Below are 21,018 nucleotides of genomic sequence, written 5' to 3'. Positions count from 1 at the left end.
TTTTTTTTTTGCTGTTTTCATGTTTAATTTGGTACTATGAAGCTTTTCTTTCATTTCAATTCTTTTTGTAGAAGTTGAACTGCAAATATTTTATGTCGGATCCCATTGACTTGATTCTGATTCTTTTATATACCTTCGGGGTGTCTGGCAACTATTACTTAAGTAATAGAGTTGTAATCAATTTCTGGTGAGGATGTTTTTCAGCGTTCATCCATCAGTGTCAGTTTCTTGATCATTTTATCTAATTTATCTCTTCCTCCATTTGCTGCTTTCACTTCATGGAACATGGATAGATTGTTCAAACAAGCATTAATAACCCATAAGATGCTCTCCTATTGTGTCAGGGACCACTGTGCTCCAATTAAGTGTTATGTTCATGTCCACTCACTATAATGTTAAAATAAAATAAAAAATAAACAGGAATACTCTGTCCTATGCCAGCAAAATACGAACATATTAAGTTGTAACTTTTGTTCTTCTTTGAGTAGTGTCCCTACGAGTGCTCCACTTTAGGTGTGTTTGCACCCCCTGTACCTTTGATTGGAGATTTCTCATAGCAATATCCACAGGGCCTGCACATGCATGTTTCTCAGTCTCATGCTCTGTGCCATTGTTATATAGCACTGTGCGGGCAAACTGCCCTCAATTCCTTCTCAACCAACTCAGCCTGAGACGGACCTTTTGCAGTTGTCTGCATTGAGGTTTACCTCAATTGTGTCTCCTGAACTCTTTTAGTAGTTGGTTTATTATAGTTGTTCTTAATAGTAATCAGTAGTTTAGTTCAGCTGTAGTAGTTTAAATTTTTTTTTAATATATAGATAGTTTCTCTCCTGGGAGTTTTACTTTACTGGGAGGATATAGTATACCCAGTTCTCCCAGTTACCATTGCTGGAAGGCAATCCCGGTGAGCAACAGACACTCCCGGTGCATCCGTTCTCTCAGGGAATCTCATATTTCCTAAAAGTGCAACTTCTGTCTGGCATTAAAATCTAGAGCCAGAAAACCAGGGAGATCAAACTTCAACTTCTTATTGTTGCTTCTGGCCTCTGATCCAGGCCAGGGGTCCCCACCCTACCCTCACTACACTGGTCTCTGAGTAAGTCTTCTGCTTCCACTGTCTCTGAGCCACACTCCTCAAGGTCATCTAGGAGGAAGACCCAAGATTCCTTCCATAAAACTCCTAAAGACCATCTCCCAAGTTCTCCAGGAAGGGATTCAACCTTGAAGTTGCGGTCTCCGCTGATTCCAGCCACTTTGGCACCCATTGCTGTCTGACCTAGTACCATGAGGCTGCTCGTTTCTCTGGTACCAAGGGCACTGTTAGACCTAAGGACTGTAAAGACTTTGATTCTGAGAAGTCATCGGTACTGTCAGCAAAACAATCCAGCAAGAAAAGCTCTACCTATTCTCACTTGGTACCAAAGAAGCTTGCTCAGGCTCCACCTGGACTCCCCTTGGAGTGGTCGAGATTCACAATACTGGCATTTCTCTCAGCCACTATCACTTCAGCACAGGCTATGGACATGGTACCAAGATCACACTCAGTACTGCAGGATTTTCATTTTCCCCAAGACTTTGCTGTATCTGAGACATGGCAACTACTTTACAATTCAGAATTGCCAACTACCAGGCATTAATGGTGAAATGCAGTCATACAAATTATACCAAGTTGCACCCTTTTATTAAGCACCTACCTGCTGAAATTATTGTGGAAGGCCATTTGTTCACAATATATTTGTAGGCCTCCCTCGACACTGCTGATACTGCCACCTGTTCAATCACTACAGAAGTAGTTATGAGACGGGCCTCCTGGCTCCAGCTCCTAAGATTTCCAAAGGAGGTCCAAAATATGATTGAAGACCTACCTTTTGATTGTACTTAACGGTTTGCTGACAGCATGAATGAATCTCTGCACCTGTTAAAAGACTCCAGGATACTTTTGTGTTCTCTCAGGATCTATACACTTGCCCACAAGAGAGAGTTTAGCAAGTCCTAGATGGCGCAGAGATCCCATCCCGCCCAATTCTTGAGCTCCCAGAGATCATACAAACCTCAACATAAGAGACAGGTTCCAGAGAAGAAAACCACTTGCTTCTCAACCTTTGACCTCACAGCCTTCCATCTCCAAGCACAAATTTTGGAAGGTTGGTCGAGGTCCTAAGTTACCATTCCCATTCTTACCAGCTGCATCAATTCATCTGCCTTCCTCCCTTCAGTGACAAACATAGTTCCCTTGCTTGATACAGATGGCCATTTACTCATTGATCACTCGCCAGGCGTCTGCTCTCCTAGGAAGGTGAGAAGATCCTTCATTCCAATCTTAGATTTATTTGTCTCAGAGCCTGGTTGCTCAGTGGTTCACGGGATTAGAAACAACATGCTCAGCGGAAGAAAAAAGAATGCTGTTACACAGCAGAAAATGATCTACACACTACACTCACTTACAAAAATGGACAAGATTTGCCTGCTGGTGTGACCTCAAACACATTCTACCAATACCCATATCACTGCCAGATATACTGGACTGCACCTTAGAACTAAAAACTTGGAGTTCTTGCTGAGGTCCATTAGAATCCACTTAGCAACCATCATGGCTTTCCATTCTCCAGTAGAAGGTTATTCCATAATTGTCTACCCAACAACAATGAGGTTCCTCAGGAGGCTCAAAAGTCTCTTTCCACTAGTCCTACTCTAGTTTGGGACCTCAGTCTGGTTCTTAAATGCCTTTCAAGATCACCATTTGAACTGATGGTTTCCTGCTCACTCCACCATTTTTTTCTGATAGGTATCATGTTGTCTTGACAAGTTGGGGAAATAAAGGCCCTTATGGCATACCCACCTTTCAAAATATTTTTCAAGGACAAGGTCAACAGTACGACCACATCCCAGGTGTAGGAGCAGGATTTTATATTTGTACCATAAGAATTAATGTAGGATTTAATTATCCTGCCAGCCACCCTTTTTGAATAGCAGAAAAAAATGACCCTCTGGGACATTGGTAGAAATGCATCTGACAGACTGCCAGTGTCCGTACTGATGTTAAGGCAGGAACAAACCAGAACAATCCTTAAGTTTAATTTACAATGTCCTTTATGTTGAGCAAAAAACACTGCTGTTTGTATACCTTTAAAGGTCTCTGTAAAAGATTGTTTGTGTGAATGAGGAATGTATGCATCAGAAAAAGATAAGGTGTGAAGGCCATTGTTATAGCCAGATGGTCAAGGAAGAAGGAGTGAAAAAACTTACCACCACCAGAGAACCATCAACGTGCATCAATAATTAAGGAAGGGCAGATTGACGCCCTTTAAGACAAGACAATTGATTAAATCAGAACCAGGACAGAATAACCCTCTCGGCGGTGTTTTGGAATGTTAACATCAAAAGATAACACCAATTAAGAAGTAACCGGTCACAAACTGACACAGCAAAATCCATAGACTTCAACAACAACAACAACAAAACTGTAAGAACAGGGTGCTAGGCCATGGGACTTTGGGTTCATCTTGCCAAAACTCTGGGAGCATTGGATCACGACCGACAGAGCCTGGCTCCCCTCTGTGACCAATCTGCTGGTCACTAGATTGATCCAGACTCTGTACTGGTAACTATAAACATCAACTGGCAGGACTGTGTAATCCTGCTCCTACGCAAGCTTTTACCAAAAATATCTTCTGAGTTCCATATTAACCAACCCATTCATCTTCTGGTCCTCCACCCTAAACCTCACCTAAGCAAAGAAGAGGCGCTGTTATACATTTGATGTCAGGAGAGCCCTGGCCTTCTATCTTGATAGGACTAAACCTTTCAGAAAGACTCCCAAATTATTTGTCTTGATTGCAGACAGATCAAAAGGGTCTGTGGTCTCTAAACAAAGACTTTCCAACTGGCTATCCAACTGCATTAGTTCTTTCTACCAATCTTGTAATATCCAAGCACCCTCAAACACACACACTCATTCTAAGCCTCTACAGCCTTTCACAATAATGTTCCCATCATGGAAATATGTAGACCTCTATACATATGTTTGAGTATTATGCAATAACTCATGACCTAAGTTGCCTGTAAGCTGCTCGGCTGCGTAGCTGCCTGTTTAGTGCCGCACAGGCGCTCAGGGAACCCGCCTGGGTCCTGCTGTGGACAGGGAAGGGGTGTCCCTCCCTCCAACCTGCCGCGGCTGGGGCGCCCCTCCCCCGGCTCCAACTTTGCTGCGTCCCGGACTCAGGCTGGCAGAACGGCCCAGACCCAGCTGCGGCCAGGGCGGCCCTTCTCCGGTGTGGATGCCTATCCTGCAGCCACAGAGCTGCCAGTGCGGGGAGAGGTGCCTCTTCCCTCCCCACCCCCCCACTAGCCCAGGTGCTCCTGTGGGGGGAAAGAGAGCTGGGGGGGAGTCCTCTCTCCCCGCCGTAGCCCTGGAGTACTCTCCTGCACCCTAAATCCCTCATACCTGGTCCCCCCTCAGAGCCCTCACCCCCTGCACCCAATCCTCTGCCACAGCCCTGAGCCTCTCATCCCCGGTCCTACCCCAGATGTCACACATCACCTCCATATTGGTGCACATAACAAAATTCATTCCATGTGGGTAGGAAAAATTAGAGGGAACACTGCTCATGACTCTGCTTCCAATGCTGGGTTTGGCTCAGCTATATTTTCTTCGATATTGGACTTGATGTTGAAGCCCCCTCCTCCTTAGAGGAAACTGCTCGTTAGTTATCTAGACTTGAGCACCCATAGGGACACTACTTGAAGAAAAAGAAATGGTTACTCACTCTGTGCAGGTTACTCACCCTGTGCAGTAACTGGTTCTTTGAGATTTGTCTTCCTTTGGATGCTTCATTAACTGCCTTCCTTCCCCTTTGCTTTGGCGTTCTCTGCTGTGGAGCTTTGCAGTACAGAAGGACCTGAGGTTGGTTCACCCATGCAGTGCTATATAACAACGGCACGGAGCACGAAATTGAGAAATACACATGCATGGGCTTAATGGACACTGCTATGCGAAATCTCCGATCAAATGTGCAGGGGATGCCAGCGCACCTGAAGTGGAGCACCCATAGGGGGATACATGTCAAAGAACCACAGTTACTGCATACAGTGAGTAACCATTTCTTATTCTCTAAAGGTTTTTGTTTTTCTGCATTTTCAGGGTTATCTTGAAGAGCTAGTACGCCTTAGAGAAACCCAGCTGGCTGAATCTGTCTCACAAAACAAACTACTGCTACAGAGGATTGAAGATATGGATCTAGCCCATAAAATGGAGAAGGAACAGCTGGAGTACATAATTGTAGAGCTGCAGGACCAGCTGTAAGTTAGACTGTGATGGAGAAACTTTGCTAGAGTAGTAACAACATCTCTCTGGTTTCCTGTATTTTCCTCTATGATTTTTATGAATTTCTGGTCCCATGAAAACAAGTAAGACTTAATCTTGAAGAAATTGAAGTAGTTCTCCTTTTTATAAATGTGGAATAATTTTTCATCAGCTGACAAATTTTATATTCAAAGACAGCTGCCCTGCAATAGTATAGAATACTAAAATTGTAAGAAATTTAAAAAAGCAACTACTTAAAGATCTAAAACAGCTTAACTGAAAATAGTCATTCCTATTTATTTCATCATGCATTTTTCTAATTAAAATTGCTATACTGCATTTTATCATTATTAGGTTTAAATTCTGTAATGCAAAACATTTTGTGGGAGGCAAAACATTATTTTGGATGTAGTAAAATTTTCATTTATTTGGGAAAAAGGTATTTCTCCTTCACAAATACACCTCCTGCTTTACTATTCTATTCTGTTTCTATGGTGCTCTGAAACACTAGAAGCAGTTCTGCTAGCACTGAGGGCTTCATTATTTGACACACCATGGGCTTCTCACCCATGCTTTTATGTCAGATAAAAGGGCTGGAACAACATAAGATAGATAAATTAAAGCCCCTTTAAGTACTTATGTGGCCCCCATTACTATAGCATCTGAGAGCCTCACAATTTTTAACGTATTTATCCTCTCATCATCCCTGTGGAGTACAGAAGTACTATCATCCCCATTTTAGAGATGTGGAAATGAGACACAGAGAGAATAAATGACTTACTATGGTCACACGGGAAGTCTGTTGTGGAGCAAAAACTAAACCTGGGTCTCCAAATCCCAGTCTACTGCCCTAACCACTGAACCATCCTTCTCTGGGTCAGATAACCTGCCTCCAACGATGGGAGAATTCCCCCAGGGAAAGGAAATAAGGACAACAGCCTCAGGATCTCTTCTGAAGACATTGTGTGAGCTCTAACATAGGGTATGGCTGGGATATAGCTGGGTGATGGGCAGGGCAACAGCTCATAGCACTGTGGAGATTCTGGGCAGCGTCCACAGCTGAGTCATAAGTTACACCAGTGTCCACTTTGGCCCCTGGAGTAGCCTAGGGTCTGGGAGATTTCAAGGGTGGCTTAAAGGCACCTTTAGGCTTCTCCTGGGCTGTGCCTCTTAGAGGTGCAGCCCTGAATCTCACTCTGTATGCATTTAAAGTTGTCTAGTTAATAAAAAAAATGTTTTTCTTCCACCTTCTATTAGATCATGGAATTGCTGATGTTTGTAACTTGTGCATCCCAGCTGAGTTTCACAGAATAATTTGTATTTCATTTGTGATGATTTCAAGGCTCCTAGAGGGTTTTTCCGCCCCTTCATTTTCTCAGATCAGGACTAGAGAAAGGCTGGCTGCAAGCTGTGTGAGAACTGCCTGTACTAAAATTCTATTACTGACCCACAGTTTAGCAGTTGTGGCTAATAACTGGTCTTTCATCTCCTAGAGCAAAACTTTCAAAAGTGGCTACTGATTTTCAAGGTGCCAACTTTGGTCTAGTTTGATATTTGAAGGTACTAAACATCTGTTGTTCCCACTGATTTCCACTAGAGTTATGGGTGCTCAGTATAAAGGGAAAATGTGTGGCTAAATTCAGCACTGTTTTGAAAAACTCAACCTTCATTTTTTTTTCTCTTGGAGTGTTAGCTAGCTTAGATTCTGGAGTACGATTATGTGGTGCTCTTTAAAACAAAAAAATCCCGCCTTATATTGCCATTTGCAATGCCATTGTTGGGGCAGTGGGCTAAATCTCTTTTCATAAATGTAAGGCAGCTACTTAGAGATCCATGTACAATTTTACACATATTAATGTTGTGAATGCAGCAAATCTGTCAGATTTACTCTCCCAAAAATGAGTTTGCAAATTCAGTTAGTTACTCAACCCAGAGAGTTAGAGGAAGGGCAGAGAAAATGACTTGGAGGAGGAACCTGAGGGTGAAAACTAGCAGCAACTGGCATTCTCTAAACATATTTCCTCCGTAGTTGCCCACCCTTGATCTTTGCTTCATGGTTAAACAGAAACTGAGTTGGCAGGGCACCTAAACAGCCTTGTTACCTTAGTTTGCCTGCATTAAAGCATTAATTTGGCCAGTTGCTATTAACATTATGAAATGATTGAACCTGTGTTTATAGAACTCCAAGTATAGACAGGTATCTTTGGCCTGGTCTACACTGGGGGGCGGGGGATCGACCTAAGATACGCAACTTCAGCTACGAGAATAGCGTAGCTGAAGTCCACGTATCTTAGGTCGACTTACCTTGTGTCCTCACGGCACGGGGTCGAATGCTGCTCCCCCGTCGACTCCGCTTCCGCCTCTCGCCGCGGTGGAGTACAGGAGTCGACGGCAGAGCGATCCGGGTTCGATTTATCACGTCTACACTAGACGTGATAAATCGATCCCCGATATATCGATCACTACCCGCCGATCCGGCAGGTAGTGTAGACGTACCCTTAGTTTTATGTCCTTCCTCATCTCCCCCCATCCTTACTATTAGAATATTAAAGTAGTGAAATGTGTGCTGCAGTTTCTTTGGCCTGGTCTACACTACCCCCCCACTTCGGACTAAGGTACGCAAATTCAGCTACGTTAATAACGTAGCTGAATTCGAAGTACCTTAGTCCGAACTTACCGCCAGTCCAGACGCGGCAGGAAGGCTCCCCCGTTGATGCCGCGTACTCCTCTCGCCGAGCTGGAGTACCGGCGTCGACGGCGAGCACTTCCGGGATCGATCCGGGGCACTTCCGGGATCGATTTATCGCGTCTTAACCAGACGTGATAAATCGATCCCAGAACATCGATTGCCTGCCGCCGGACCCTCCGGTAAGTGTAGACGTACCCTTTTACTAACAGCCATAAATAAGCTTGGGATGGTAATACTTCCCTAATTCATATAGGTGTTGAGGCAGAACATATTAATGTTTGTAAAGCACCTTCAGATCTTTGATTTTAAGGCCCTTTGCTATATTAATGGAAAGTGCTACTATATTATAAAAACAGTCTGTTTGTTTTCTTTTTAATGAAACTGTTCTGCTCTGCTAATGTTTTTGCTCAAGTAGTGAATTTCACTGCTTTAACTTTATTACCATTTTATTACAGCTGAAAATAAGGCTAAATACATTTTAGGTTGCCTTTGATCTTGATCTTTTAGACAGTTGCGTGCACCAATTTGAAACATTAGGCTTTCCATTTCCTTGCCTTTATTCAAGAATATTTTTAAAAGGTATCTTTGTAAGTGTGTGCTAAATCTGAAATTGTACATGGAGGATACAAAAGGATCAGCCGTAAAAGATAAAGTCGTAGTGCTATGAGAGGTGAAAGTTGTTTATTTTAAGAACAGTGCACTCCACAGTGGACATACGAAAGGCCTCTTCTTGAGTCAACTTAATGTGCCAGCTCCTATTTATTATGTATTCTGTTCCTATTTCCAGATAGCAACTGCTATATTTTTTCTGGGTGTGACCTGAACTGTTGTATCCCTTAGCTCTCCAGCCTGGATGCCTTTTACTCTCCTTTTCTAGTGAATAGCATGTAAAGTCACTCCCAGATGAATACATGAATGCTATGCCCAGCCAGCCATCAATATATACAGGGTGAAATCTGCATATCCCTCAGTCCCAACCGTACCCTCCCCTCCGAAATTAGTCCATCATTCCAACAAAGGGTAATGAGTAGGCACCAGCCCTGTTGACCTGAGTAGAAATTTCCCAAACACATCAATCAAACACACTTGTTTAGATAAAACAGCAAAACAAGTTTATTAAATAGAGAGAGAGATTTTCAGTGATTATAAGCGATAAGGCATATTAGTCAGGACTGGTTACAAAAGAAATAAGTTTAAAAATGCAAGCTAATTCCTAAATTTTACCAAGCTAAGTAATCTTGAAAACAACAACAACAAAGTGTTTTTTTTTTCTCACCCAAAAGTTTACAGTAGTCTGTACTAGCTGGAAAGCCTTCCAGCTAAGACCCCTTCCCCTAATTCCAAAAGCTTCCTTTTTTTTTCCAAGCGTTGTAGCTGCCGTGAGCAGAGATGGGGGAAAGAGGTAGTTTGTGGGTTGTGAGTTCTCCATTCCTATACCTTTTCCCCCTCTGAGGATTACCCCCAGCTGGGGTGTAGACAAAACATCCCCTGTGTGACTGGTGGTGCCTGGGGCAGCCCTCACTGGAAATGCCAAGGTCAGGGCAGGCTGCAAAAGGGAGAGCAGATACTGCCAAGACTGGCGGGTAACACTGAAGTTAAACTCTCCAACCAGTCACCAACTGTACTTCTGATCTCCCACACTGGTTATCAAGAAGCAAAAAAAGAAATCACACAGCTCCCTTTATTGCATTCCAGTCTTCTGGCTCCCAATCAGCACGTAGGTCCACTACAATGAGAAGTTATTTAAACAACTCTGCTCACATATACAAAATGTTCTTCTGACCCCAGAGGGTCAACCATGTTACCAGGTCAGTATAGGTTTGGATCTTACCCAAAATACCACGCTGCCAGCCAATCCTTTAGTGTCTAAAACTAAAGGTTTATTATAAAGAAAAAAGAACAAGAAGAGAGATGTTAAATGGTAAAACAGTCACATACATACAAAAACTTAAAACCCATCAGGTTCCTAGCAGTATTAGTGAGTTTGCTGGCTTGAAAGTCCCTCTGGAACACATCCACAGCTTGGATGGGTCATTCAGTCCTTTGTTCAGAGCTTCAGTTTGTAGCAAAGTTCTTCCAGAGGTAAGAAGCAGGATTGAAGACAAGATGGAGAAGATGCAGCTGTCTTTTATAGTCTTTTGCCATGCAGCTTGTGCTTTCTTTGTTTCAAACACAAGCTGCCCAGCACATGGCTTCGAAGCCTTTTCTGTCCATAGGCATGCCCCTGCATGCCTTGCTGAGTCATAAGGCATCCCTTGCCTTCTCTCAATGGGTCAGTTTTGTAGCTGATGGCCCATAATGGGCCATCAAGCAGGCCAGGTAGTGCTGATGCCAAACTGTCTGGGAGTGTCACCCAGAAACATAGCACAAGTTTTGTAATACAGACATACATATATATCTATAACCCATAATACAAAGATGATACAAACACAGAAATGCGATGATCATATTTAGCAAATTATAACATTTTTGCAGATATCTTACATGGTACATCTGGCATAACTCATTGCAGTTTTAAAATATTAATGTTCATAATATCCTCAAATGTCTCCCAGATTCCATACAGTGTCACAGCCTGTATATATGAGATTCAAAACATCTTTTAGGTGAATTATAAATTTCTTGCTTTCACCTTCTGTGTACATGAAGTTTGAGCTGTCTCGGAGATGACATGTAAATTCTTACTGTCTCCCCTGCTGGTGAATGGTGGTTTTATCAGTTACGTTTTCTAACACCTGTGGTCAGTTCTTTGTTTGTCTATGAGGAGCTAGTCTGTGGGTGTTCCCCAGAATTACAACATACTTCAGTAACAAACATATAGTAAAATCTCATAGCTTTTACACACAATGTTCTTACATGCATTTTAACAGGACAATAATTTTCAGCAGATTATGAGTTTTCAAATGATATCTCACAAAGCATACTTTGTACAAAATATCTCATAGCTATATGAAAGTGGTGAACATGGAGTACAGGATGTCACATCACACTAGGGTTTTATTTCATTACATTATTAATGTTATAAAGAAACTACACTTCAAAATAACACCCTTTTTAAAGCAAAAAAAGTATCGTTTGGATATGATTTTTGTTATATTTTGCTTCTCACAGTGAATGGTTGGCTTAAAATATTTAGTTGGGAACCTCCATCTTTCATTATTAAATATATATTAAATCTCAGTGCCATACACAGAATGCAGAAATGATCAATGAACTGTTAATTCATCTAACGAATATCCTATGCCTGGTTTTCTTCAATTGTTCCTTAAATCCTTGCAGATTTTTTCAGTATTTAATATTTATAAAATGTGACTGTCCTAGGCTGTAAGCATATATACAAACAACTTTTTACTACATTAAGAATATTGTAAACTAGATTAGTAGAACATCCACCTCTCCCACAAAACAATTTATCAAAAACATAGTAGGAAAAACTAAGCATGACAGCATGCCCCAAAGGTTAGCAAACTTGAGTTTTTATGTGCTAAAAGGGGGCACATCCCAAAGTTAAGGGCCCCATCTTTAATACCACCACAGTTGATTTCTATTAAAATCATCCTGTCCTCAGCTCTTCTTTAACCTGGAGGCTAGTAAGCTTGAACAGCTCACTTGATCTGAACTGCCATAGTATCACACACGGAGATGGGTAGTCTAAGGTAGCTGGGACCCAAACCATGTAGAAATATTATACATCAAAATAAGTAGCATGAATTATTTCCAGAAACAAATTCAAGCCCATGTAGATCACAAAGAACAGACTTAATATATTCCCAGTGAGAAGCACAGCTAATGAAAGCCCACAGATATATTTTATATTAGCCGACATTTCCAAGTGGTCTTCACTTGTTAATCAATGTAAATTGCAGTAATCCACTACAGAGGTGGGAAAAGCCTGGATCTATGGGTAGGTTTGCATCTGAAAGAAAAGATTACAGCTTTCTCACCAGCACTGATGACTGCTGCTGACTTGATATCTGGTAACAGCTATGGATCCAGCAAGAGACAAGATCTAATTTAAATTACCAAAAGATAAGAGGGCTTATTTTGTTGAAGGAATGTTTATAATTTTTCATTTCTTACAGTTGCTTTCTAGATGCATCATCATAAACCCCCATTTTATCCAGATTGTGCTTCAACAAGCTAGGTCTTATCCCAGCAACAATTTGTTAGACACTGGAAAAGCCAAACAGTTATCCAGATCCTGTGAAAAGGAGATGAGAAATTCATCTACATATGCACATCATCTACATGCTTCAGTCTGTAATGCCTGTCTGTCTCCTCAGGAAGCTTATGTGCGCATTGGATAGAAGGGATGATGAACTGGAATCCTTTGAATGTCTGCATGAGCACTCTCACCATTTACCCAGTGTTGCTCTCTTGTTTCTCTCCAAAAGAAAATACAAACAAAGCATCTGAGGTGCTCCATATATCCCAGCTATAGTCTGCAGAAGCATTGGCAATACCTTGTGGTCAAATGTTCCAAAAGATGCTGACGGATCTAAATAAACGCATACGAATGCTTAAGCTTTATCATTCAGTGTATTGCCAGAGTTGTCTGTCTTGCTTTTTCAGTCTTACCAAAAAGGAAGGTTAGAGACCAGTTGATAAAGGTGATATTTGCAGAGTCAAGAGTTTCTTGAAGAAAGATAAATAATGCCTTTTGAAAAGAAGCTGAAACCTTGTCTTCCTAGAAGGAGGAACTAAAAATCTCCTCCAATGACTGACTCTCTACCTCCCTATTTGATTTTACCACCTATCAAGAACATCTTGAGGATCCAGGCCTGAAAGAATGGCACACATTTTAAAGTCTTAATTCCTGTTTGTAGAAGGAACAGTGTGAACAGTGAGTAGCTGGAAATACAGATTCCTAGCACTATAATAATTAAAATAACATTGTAATAATCCCATTCCTCACTTCCCTCTGTGTGCATGATTCGTAATTATCTGTCTGCAGTATGTCGATTTTTCTTTTACTTCCTTTTTTATGGATGGATCCTGATCCTCTGCTGTGGTCCTTTATGAGATTGAAGGTAATGATGCAGCACGGGTGGCATTCCTAATTGTGTCCTCCAGGTCCACTGCTCTGTATATACAAGTGAAGGGTATAATTCGACCCTTTAATTTTTTTGATACAACACATTTTAATCAAAATAGGAAAAGCATAAAAATACAAGAAGTCCTAGATGAAAAATAACTGAATCCAGCTGCACTATAACCTATGAGTTGCTAATGGCTCAATTATTAATTAAGAGGGCAGGATTCCATTAAGGACACTAAAAGTTCATCCTCTCCTTCCCTAAAATGTGTTTCATTCTGTTGAAGGAAAAGGCAGTTAAACCATCATACTCCTGTTCAGTGTTTTAGGAATGAGCAGGGAAATTAGAAAAGGAACCATAAACACTACTCTATATTACGAACATCTCTATGAGGACAACAAAACCAAAATATTATAATCCTAGGGTATTATTCTTGATCGTGCAGCAAAGTACAAAGGATTCTGAATGTCCATTATCAAGAGCTTTTTATTTTGCAGCTTATTCTAGCAAGAACTTGTTTTGGATCAGTTTTTGGAGGCTTTGTTTTTTCTGTACCTTTGGAGGAGACATCTGTCTACATCTTGTCTAAAGGATTTTTGACAATGGTTCAGTTACCAAAATATATGGTTATTCTGGAACTGATTCAAGGCCCTGTTTAATTCTTGTACCATATTCTTTCAGCCCCACATCACTGTTAAGTCTGGGTTGCCAGGGCCTTTGTAATCTTATCTTTCTAGGAATGCTAAATTCTCTGGAACAATAGGTAAAGCATCTTTTTTTATATCTATCTATCTATATATAGAGAGAGATGTAGCACTTATTACTCTCCATTTTTTAGGGAGTCTTCTTGCAAGATTCTCAAAGGAAATTCAGTCCTTAAACAGTTTCAGTATAATAAACTCAGTTTGCCTAGCTAACTATTTAATTACTTTATTTCCTCACTCCATAGAAATTGGGAGATACAGTCCAGTATTTGATCTTGCTGCTAAATTCATTTCCTAATATGGCAAAATTCAGAATACTAATCCTCCTTTCCCTAAATCCCTTTAGGGAGACAGGTTGTGTAAACTCAATTTACATTAGGAACATTTTCCTTTTTTCAGACACATTCTTTTCAGGTTGGCAATTGTTACGTTGCACCAGCTCTTGTACAGAGAAGGTCAAGTGGGGTGTCTATGGAAAGGTTGTAGTTTGCTGGTTATGACTATACTGTCTGTATGTGTGTATCATTTTTGTATCTGAAGTTATGAATGTTGGCTATGTACTTGTATCTCAATATGTTTGACTCTAAGTAGCTTCAGTGAAGCATTTGGTCAGCTTCTTGAGAATGGGCACTTACTGAGAATAATCCTATCGAGAAACACTTAACTGACAATGGACTTTGGGAAACACCAATCCACATCTGAGCTTTCTTGGGAACGTTCAAACTAACATGTAAACAATGGTGTCGGCCTGCAAAAAGCTGGATGATTCATGGACATGTGACTTGCCCAGGTGGCTACAAACTCCATCTTGTTGCTGTGATTTTGCACAGGAGAACAAAGGGGTTTCCGCCCACAAGAGAGAGAATATAAAAGGCCCTGGAACCCCCTCCATTTTGTCTTCAGCTGACTTAAGAGATGGCCTCTCCACCCCCAAGAGATACCTGAAAGAAACTGGAACAAAGGACAGTAACTACAGGGGTGTGAGTGATTGCTGGACCCAGACTAGGAAGAAGTCCAGTCTGTGAAAGAAACTTATTGGAACATCTCTAAGGGTGAGATTTACCTGTATGCAGTTTCTTAATGTATTAGGCTTAGACTTGCACATTTTGCTTTATTTTGCTTGGTAACTTACTTTGTTCTGTCTGTTATTACTTGGAACCACTTAAATCCTCCTTTTTATACTTAATAAAATCACTTTTTTGCTTATTAATTGACCCAGAGTAAGTAATTAATGCCTGGGGGAGCAAACAGTTGTGCATATCTCTCTATCAGTGTTATAGAGGGTGGATAATATATGAGTTTACCCTATATAAACTTTATACAGAGTAAAATGGATTTATTCGGAATCTAGGCTCCCAGAAAGACTGAATACTGGGTGCTGGGAAAGTCTCTGTTAACTAAGAAGCTCCTGAGCTCAGTGGATCTGTTTCAGTGAACTGCAGGGGGGCATGTCCCAACCTCCTGGGTCTGTGCTGAAGCTGACTGTAGTGTCTAACTCAGCAAGACAAGAGTGGAGGGAAGCCTCTTCTGGCAGGGGGTTTGTTCTCAGTGGTATCCCAGCACATCTAGTGACAGTCTTAAGGGAGTTTCTGTGACCCAACCCATCACAGCAATGTCTATTTTAAATCCCTTGTACTGACTTCTGGTCTTTCCTCAGTTCCTTATATTTTTATTTAGTATGCTGAGTACTTGCCTTGATTTTTCTTAATGTGGCTTTCTCAATGTGTAAATGTAGATTCAATTTCTCTTTTTAAGGTGGTTTTTCTTTATTGTGTTGGCTGCCTGATGAATGAGAAAATTTGTAAGGGCTTCCTATAGACCAGTTTATATATAGATTGCCATAACAAGGTGACGGTATATACAAATTCCCTCTTCCTTCACAAGTTGTCTTTCAGCTTCCATTTCAGTCATTTTCATTGTGGTATTTTTTTTTTTTTATTTATTTCTTCCAGAGGTGAGGATATTGTACATAAACAGAATAGCAAGAAGGCTATTATCTCTCACTCAGAAGTTAACATTTAATAAACTGTCCTAGTTATACAATATGTATCCTGCTTATAGAATTTTTAGATTATGGTTAAGTCTAGTACACTTACAATCTATAAGCAAGGCCTTTCAAAATGGATAATCAAAAACATCTGCCTTTTGAATGCCTCAGAGCACATTTGGCTGTGGGTAAAAAAGTCACTTCAATCACTCATGAAAGGTACATTCCCACAAAAGACAAGTATTGTGCGGATTCCTGGATTTTCCTCCTTTGTCAGTATTTACTGACTATCTGGACTCGGACAAAACAGTTACTCATTTTGGCAAGGCGGTTTTTTAGAATCTCTTTGCCTACAAAATATTGATATTTTGATCCTTAAACTCTCCTGCTTGGTAATGGTCTTTTAATCTCTATGAAGTGAGGACCTGAAGATTCTATTACATAGAAAAGAGGGGATGGGACTGTATGGCTCAGAAGATTAGTAATAGAGTACATGTAGACAACTTGTTCAAATTTAGCCTAAGTTAATAATGCTGCAAAGTCACTGGCATTTTAATACTGTAATGTGATCTTCATTAATATTGTAAGCATTTTACTCCGTAATGTACGTTTATGGGGAAAAAAGAAGTTAACATAGATACGTTTTATACTACGAATCTGTAATTTTAGACTTGTATGGTAAGATGTTAGTTAATGTTTTTCTTTCTTTCTACTGAAAGTTAAATTAAGGCAGTATATACAGTATGGTGCCTCTTCATCAACTATTAATAGATTTATTTAAACTTTTTTGTAAATGAACTACATTTTTCTGTTTTTGCATATACACTATTTATACTGTATATGCTACTTATGTTTAACTTAGATGGAGAAAAAAATCATGGGAATATTGTATTTGAGAAGTAGTGATACAATATAGTTATTAAATAAGCCCATGCCAGGTGCCATAGTTAGAATCAAACTTTAAGGTCAAAAGGAACCATTGTGATCCTCTAGTCTGACCTTTTGCACATTGCAGGCCACAGAACCTCATCCATTCACTTCTGAAATAGACCCCTAACTTCTGGCTGAGTTACTGAAGTCCTCAAATCATGATTTAAAGACTTCAAGTTACAGAGAATTCATCAAAAAGCAACAGAGGGTCCTGTGGCACCTTGAGACTAACAGAAGTATTGGGAGCATAAGCATAACCTCACTTCTTCAGATGCAAGTAATGGAAATTTCCAGAGGCAGGTATAAATCAATATGGAGATAACGAGGTTAGTTCAATCAGGGAGGGTGAGGTGCTCTGCTAGCAGTTGAGGTGTGAACACCAAGGGAGGAGAAACTGCTTCTGTAGTTGGATAGCCATTCACAGTCTTTGTTTAATCCTGATCTGATGGTGTCAAATTTGCAAATGAACTGGAGCTCAGCAGTTTCTCTTTGGAGTCTGGTCCTGAATTTCTTTTGCTGTAAGATGGCTACTTTTACATCTGCTATTGTGTGCTATTGAGAATTCATCGTTTACACTAGTTTAAACCTGCAAGTGACCCATGCCCCATGCTGCAGAGGAAGGAAAAAAAAACCCAGGGTCTCTGCCAATCTAACCCGGAGAAAATTTCTTCCCAACCCCAAATATGGCAGTCAGTTAGATCCTGAGCATGTGAGCAAGACCTACCAGGCAGATACCTGGGAAAGAATTCTCTATAGTAACTCAGAACCCTCCCCATTTAGTGTCCCATCTCCAGCTGTTGGGGATTTTTGCTACTGGCAGTCGCTGATGGGCGACATGCCATTGTAGACAGTCCCATCATACCACCCTTTCCATAAACTTATTAACTGCAGTCTTGAAGCCAGTTAGGGTTTTTGCCCCCACTATTCTCTTGGAAGGCTTTTCCAGAACTTCACTCCTCGGATGGTTAGAAACCTTCACCTAATTTTGAGCCTAAACTTCTTGATGGCCAGTTTATATCCACTTGTTCTTGTGTCCACATTGGCGCTTAACTTATATAACTCCTCTCCCTCCCTGGTATTTGTCCCTCTGATGTGTTTATAGAGAGCAATCATATCTCCCCTCAGCCTTCTTTTGGTTAGGCTAAACAAGCCAAACTCTTTGAGTCTCATCTCATAAGGTAGGTTTTCCATTCCTTGGGTCATCCTAGTAGCCCTTCTCTGCACATGTTCAGGTTTGAATTCATCTTTCTTAAACATGGGAGACCAGAACTGCACACAGTATTCCAGATGAGGTCTCAGCCGTGCCTTGTATAATGGTACTAACACTTCCCTGTCTCTACTGTGTGAAATACCCGGTGTGACGATGGTGCCCGTGAGAGCCAGCTGCGGTCACTCCATTAGGGTGAACTGCAAACAGAATAGGGCAGACAAACCCCAAAAGCTGGTGGATATTCCAATACTTAGATTTACCAAGCCAGCACAAAACAGCTTCTATATTACCTCACTGGTTACTCGGAAGTCCAAATAACGCAGTTCCCTTAAAGTACCCAGTCTCAGGCCTCAATCCAGACACACATGTCAAACATAAGATTTTCAAAATTTATCATCATATCTCATCATATAAAAGAAAAGGTTCTCCCAATCCCAAAGGATCAGCCACAAACCCAGGTCAAATAATAACTTAGATCTTACCCAAAATACACGCTTATAGCCAATTCTTATTAACTAAACTAAAATTTATTAAAAAAAAAAAGAGAGAATTGGTTGAAAAATCAATATACATACAGACTCGAGTTCAATTTCTTGAGGTCCAGATACATAGCAGAGATGGTGAGTTTGTAGTTGCCAAAACTTTTTAAAATTGGTCTATAGATTATAGTCCAATGTCCATATTCAGGGTGACTCCAGTCAGTGACTGGGGATCTCAATTCCTATGGCTTAGGGTTTCCCCTTCTTGAAACCCAAAGCAAATCTGAGATAAAACAGAATGGTGTCCCAGGGTTTTTATACATTTTCCAGCAGCCTCTTGGCCTGAGAGAATAAGCTTAATCTTCTGTCTCCCAAACATCCTGGCAATTAGCATGGTGTAATTTATCCATTAAACAGTCCATATACAGTTTATCACAACCTTCAAAGAGACATATAGACAATAATACTATTTCACTCAAGTGTCATCATAAATGTTAATATTCCTTTTTTGATCTTTGAATCAAAGCTAGCTATAGCAATAGACAAGACTTGTTTGCTCAGGTTTTGTGATGTAAGCAAACATCTACCCTTCTATCTCTAACAATGCAGGCTTGCATTTCAAAGCTCTATTAATTTACATATCTTCCTAACAAGTTTTTAAAGTTCTGCCATGGGTCAGGTCAGTCTGTGAGTTAATTAACTCTTTCTGGCCCTGTCTCACCTTTCAATGAGATATTATATTATACTCATAACATCACACCTCGCCTGATGCATCCTAGGACTGCAAAAGCCTTTTTCATGGCTGCATCACATTGATGACTCATAAACCTCCTGTGATCAACTAATACACCCAGATCTTTCTCTTCCTTTGTTGCTTCCAACTGATGAATCCGCAGCTTATAGCAAAAATTCTTGTTGTTAGTTCTTAAATGCATGACTTTCCACTATTAAATTTAATCCTATTTCTATTATTCCAGTTTACAAGGTCATCCAGATGTTCTTGTATGATATTCTGGTCCTCCTCCGTATTGGTTATACCTCCCAACTTTGTGTCATCCGCAAATTTTATTAGCGCACGCACTTTTTGTGCCAAGGTTAGTAATAAAAATGTTAAATAAGATAGGTCCCAAGACCAGTCCCTGAGGAACTCCACTTGTAACCACCCTCAGTTCACCTTTCAGTATGACCTGTTGTAGTCTTTCCTTTAACCAATTCCTTATCCACCTTTGAATTCTCATATTAATCCCCATCTTCCTCAATTTAACTAATAATTTTCCATGTGGAACTGTATCAAATGCCTTACTGAAATCTAGGTGTATTAGATCTACTGCTTTCCTTTCTCTACCAAAAAAATTCTACAAATACATGAGAAGCAAGAGGAAGACCAAGGACGGAGTAAGCCTGTTACTCAATTGGGGGGGGGGGGGGGAACAATAACAGGAAATGTGGAAATGGCAGAAGTGCTAAAATACTTTTTTTTTGTTTTGGTTTTCACCAAAAAGGTTAGTAGTGATTGGATGTTTAACATAGTGAATGTCAGTGAAAATGAGGTCAGATCAGAGGCTAAAATAGGGAAAGAACAAGTTAAAAATTACTCAAGTTAGATGTCTTCAAGTCACCAGGACCTGATGAAATACATCCTAGTATCCTCAAAGAGCTGACTGAGGAGATATCTGAGCCATTAGAGATTATCTTCAAAAAAGTCATGGAAGTCCGGAGAGATTCCAGAGGACTGGAAAAGGGCGAATATAGTGCCAATCTATAAAAAGGGGAATAAGGACAACTCGGGGAATTACAGAGCAGTCATCTTAACTTCAGTACCCGGAAAGATAATGGAGCAAATAAGCAATTTGCAAACACCTAGAAGATAATACGGTGATAAGTAAGGCTGCAATTTTGTCACGGAGGTTGCAGAATCCGTGACTTCCAAAGACCTCCGTGACTTCAGCCCCGGCGGCTGGGAGTTGCAGGGTCCTGCCACCTCCTGTAGCAGTAGGGAGCTGTGAGGTACCCCGCCGCCTGAGGCAGCGGGCCCCCAAGATCCCAGCCACCATGGGCAGTGGGGGTACCCTGCAGCTCCCAGCCTCAGCAGGTGGGGGGTGCAGGGTGGATTTGATTTAAATCAAATTGATTTAAATCACTAGTCAGGAAGACTCGATTTAATCATAGGTTTCTACATAAAAGTGCATTCTTGTTAGTTGTTATAACCTTAATACATATTCTTCACAACTCAGAGATAGATGTAGGTTTCATTTTTAGAAGGTACACACTATACATTTTTAAGGTGATTTATATTGAAAACTTTTCAGATTAGTTTTACAGCTATATCAGAAAATGAATGATCGGTTATTTCATTTACTGAAGGTAATTGAAGCAGATATTTATGAAGTCATTGGGAGGTGAACTATCTCCAATTCAACAGGTTAATCATTAATATTTGGAGGATTTTCTTGCCATGCTGTAGTAGGAGGAGAACATCACCAGACAGACATTTAAATTGTTTTATTTAACTAAAACAACAATGTTATGTATTCTGGATATTTTTCTTCAACAGCAAACATATAATATTTTAACAAAACAAGCATATGAATTTTTGAATTTAGTTAAACATTCAATTTTTTTAAAATCAGGTTTGTTTTTGTTAAAATTGTTTTTAACTAAAATAGTTAAATGAAATATTT

General features: G+C 40.4%; 1 protein-coding gene across 1 annotated transcript in view; it reads left to right on the top strand.

Annotated features, from left to right (window-relative positions):
• Window positions 1-21,018, top strand: part of RUNDC3B (RUN domain containing 3B) — a 169,254-nt gene that overhangs the window by 104,939 nt on the left and 43,297 nt on the right. Inside the window, exon 8 of the mRNA XM_026649339.1 lies at window positions 5,141-5,298. Coding sequence (XP_026505124.1) covers window positions 5,141-5,298 — 158 coding nt within the window. The remainder of the gene's footprint in view (window positions 1-5,140; window positions 5,299-21,018) is intronic.

Source organism: Terrapene carolina, unplaced genomic scaffold (assembly GCF_002925995.2).
Source record: "Terrapene carolina triunguis isolate 2854851 unplaced genomic scaffold, T_m_triunguis-2.0 Scaffold84, whole genome shotgun sequence".
Classification (NCBI taxonomy): domain Eukaryota; kingdom Metazoa; phylum Chordata; order Testudines; family Emydidae; genus Terrapene; species Terrapene triunguis.
This window is presented reverse-complemented; position numbering and strand designations above follow the sequence as displayed.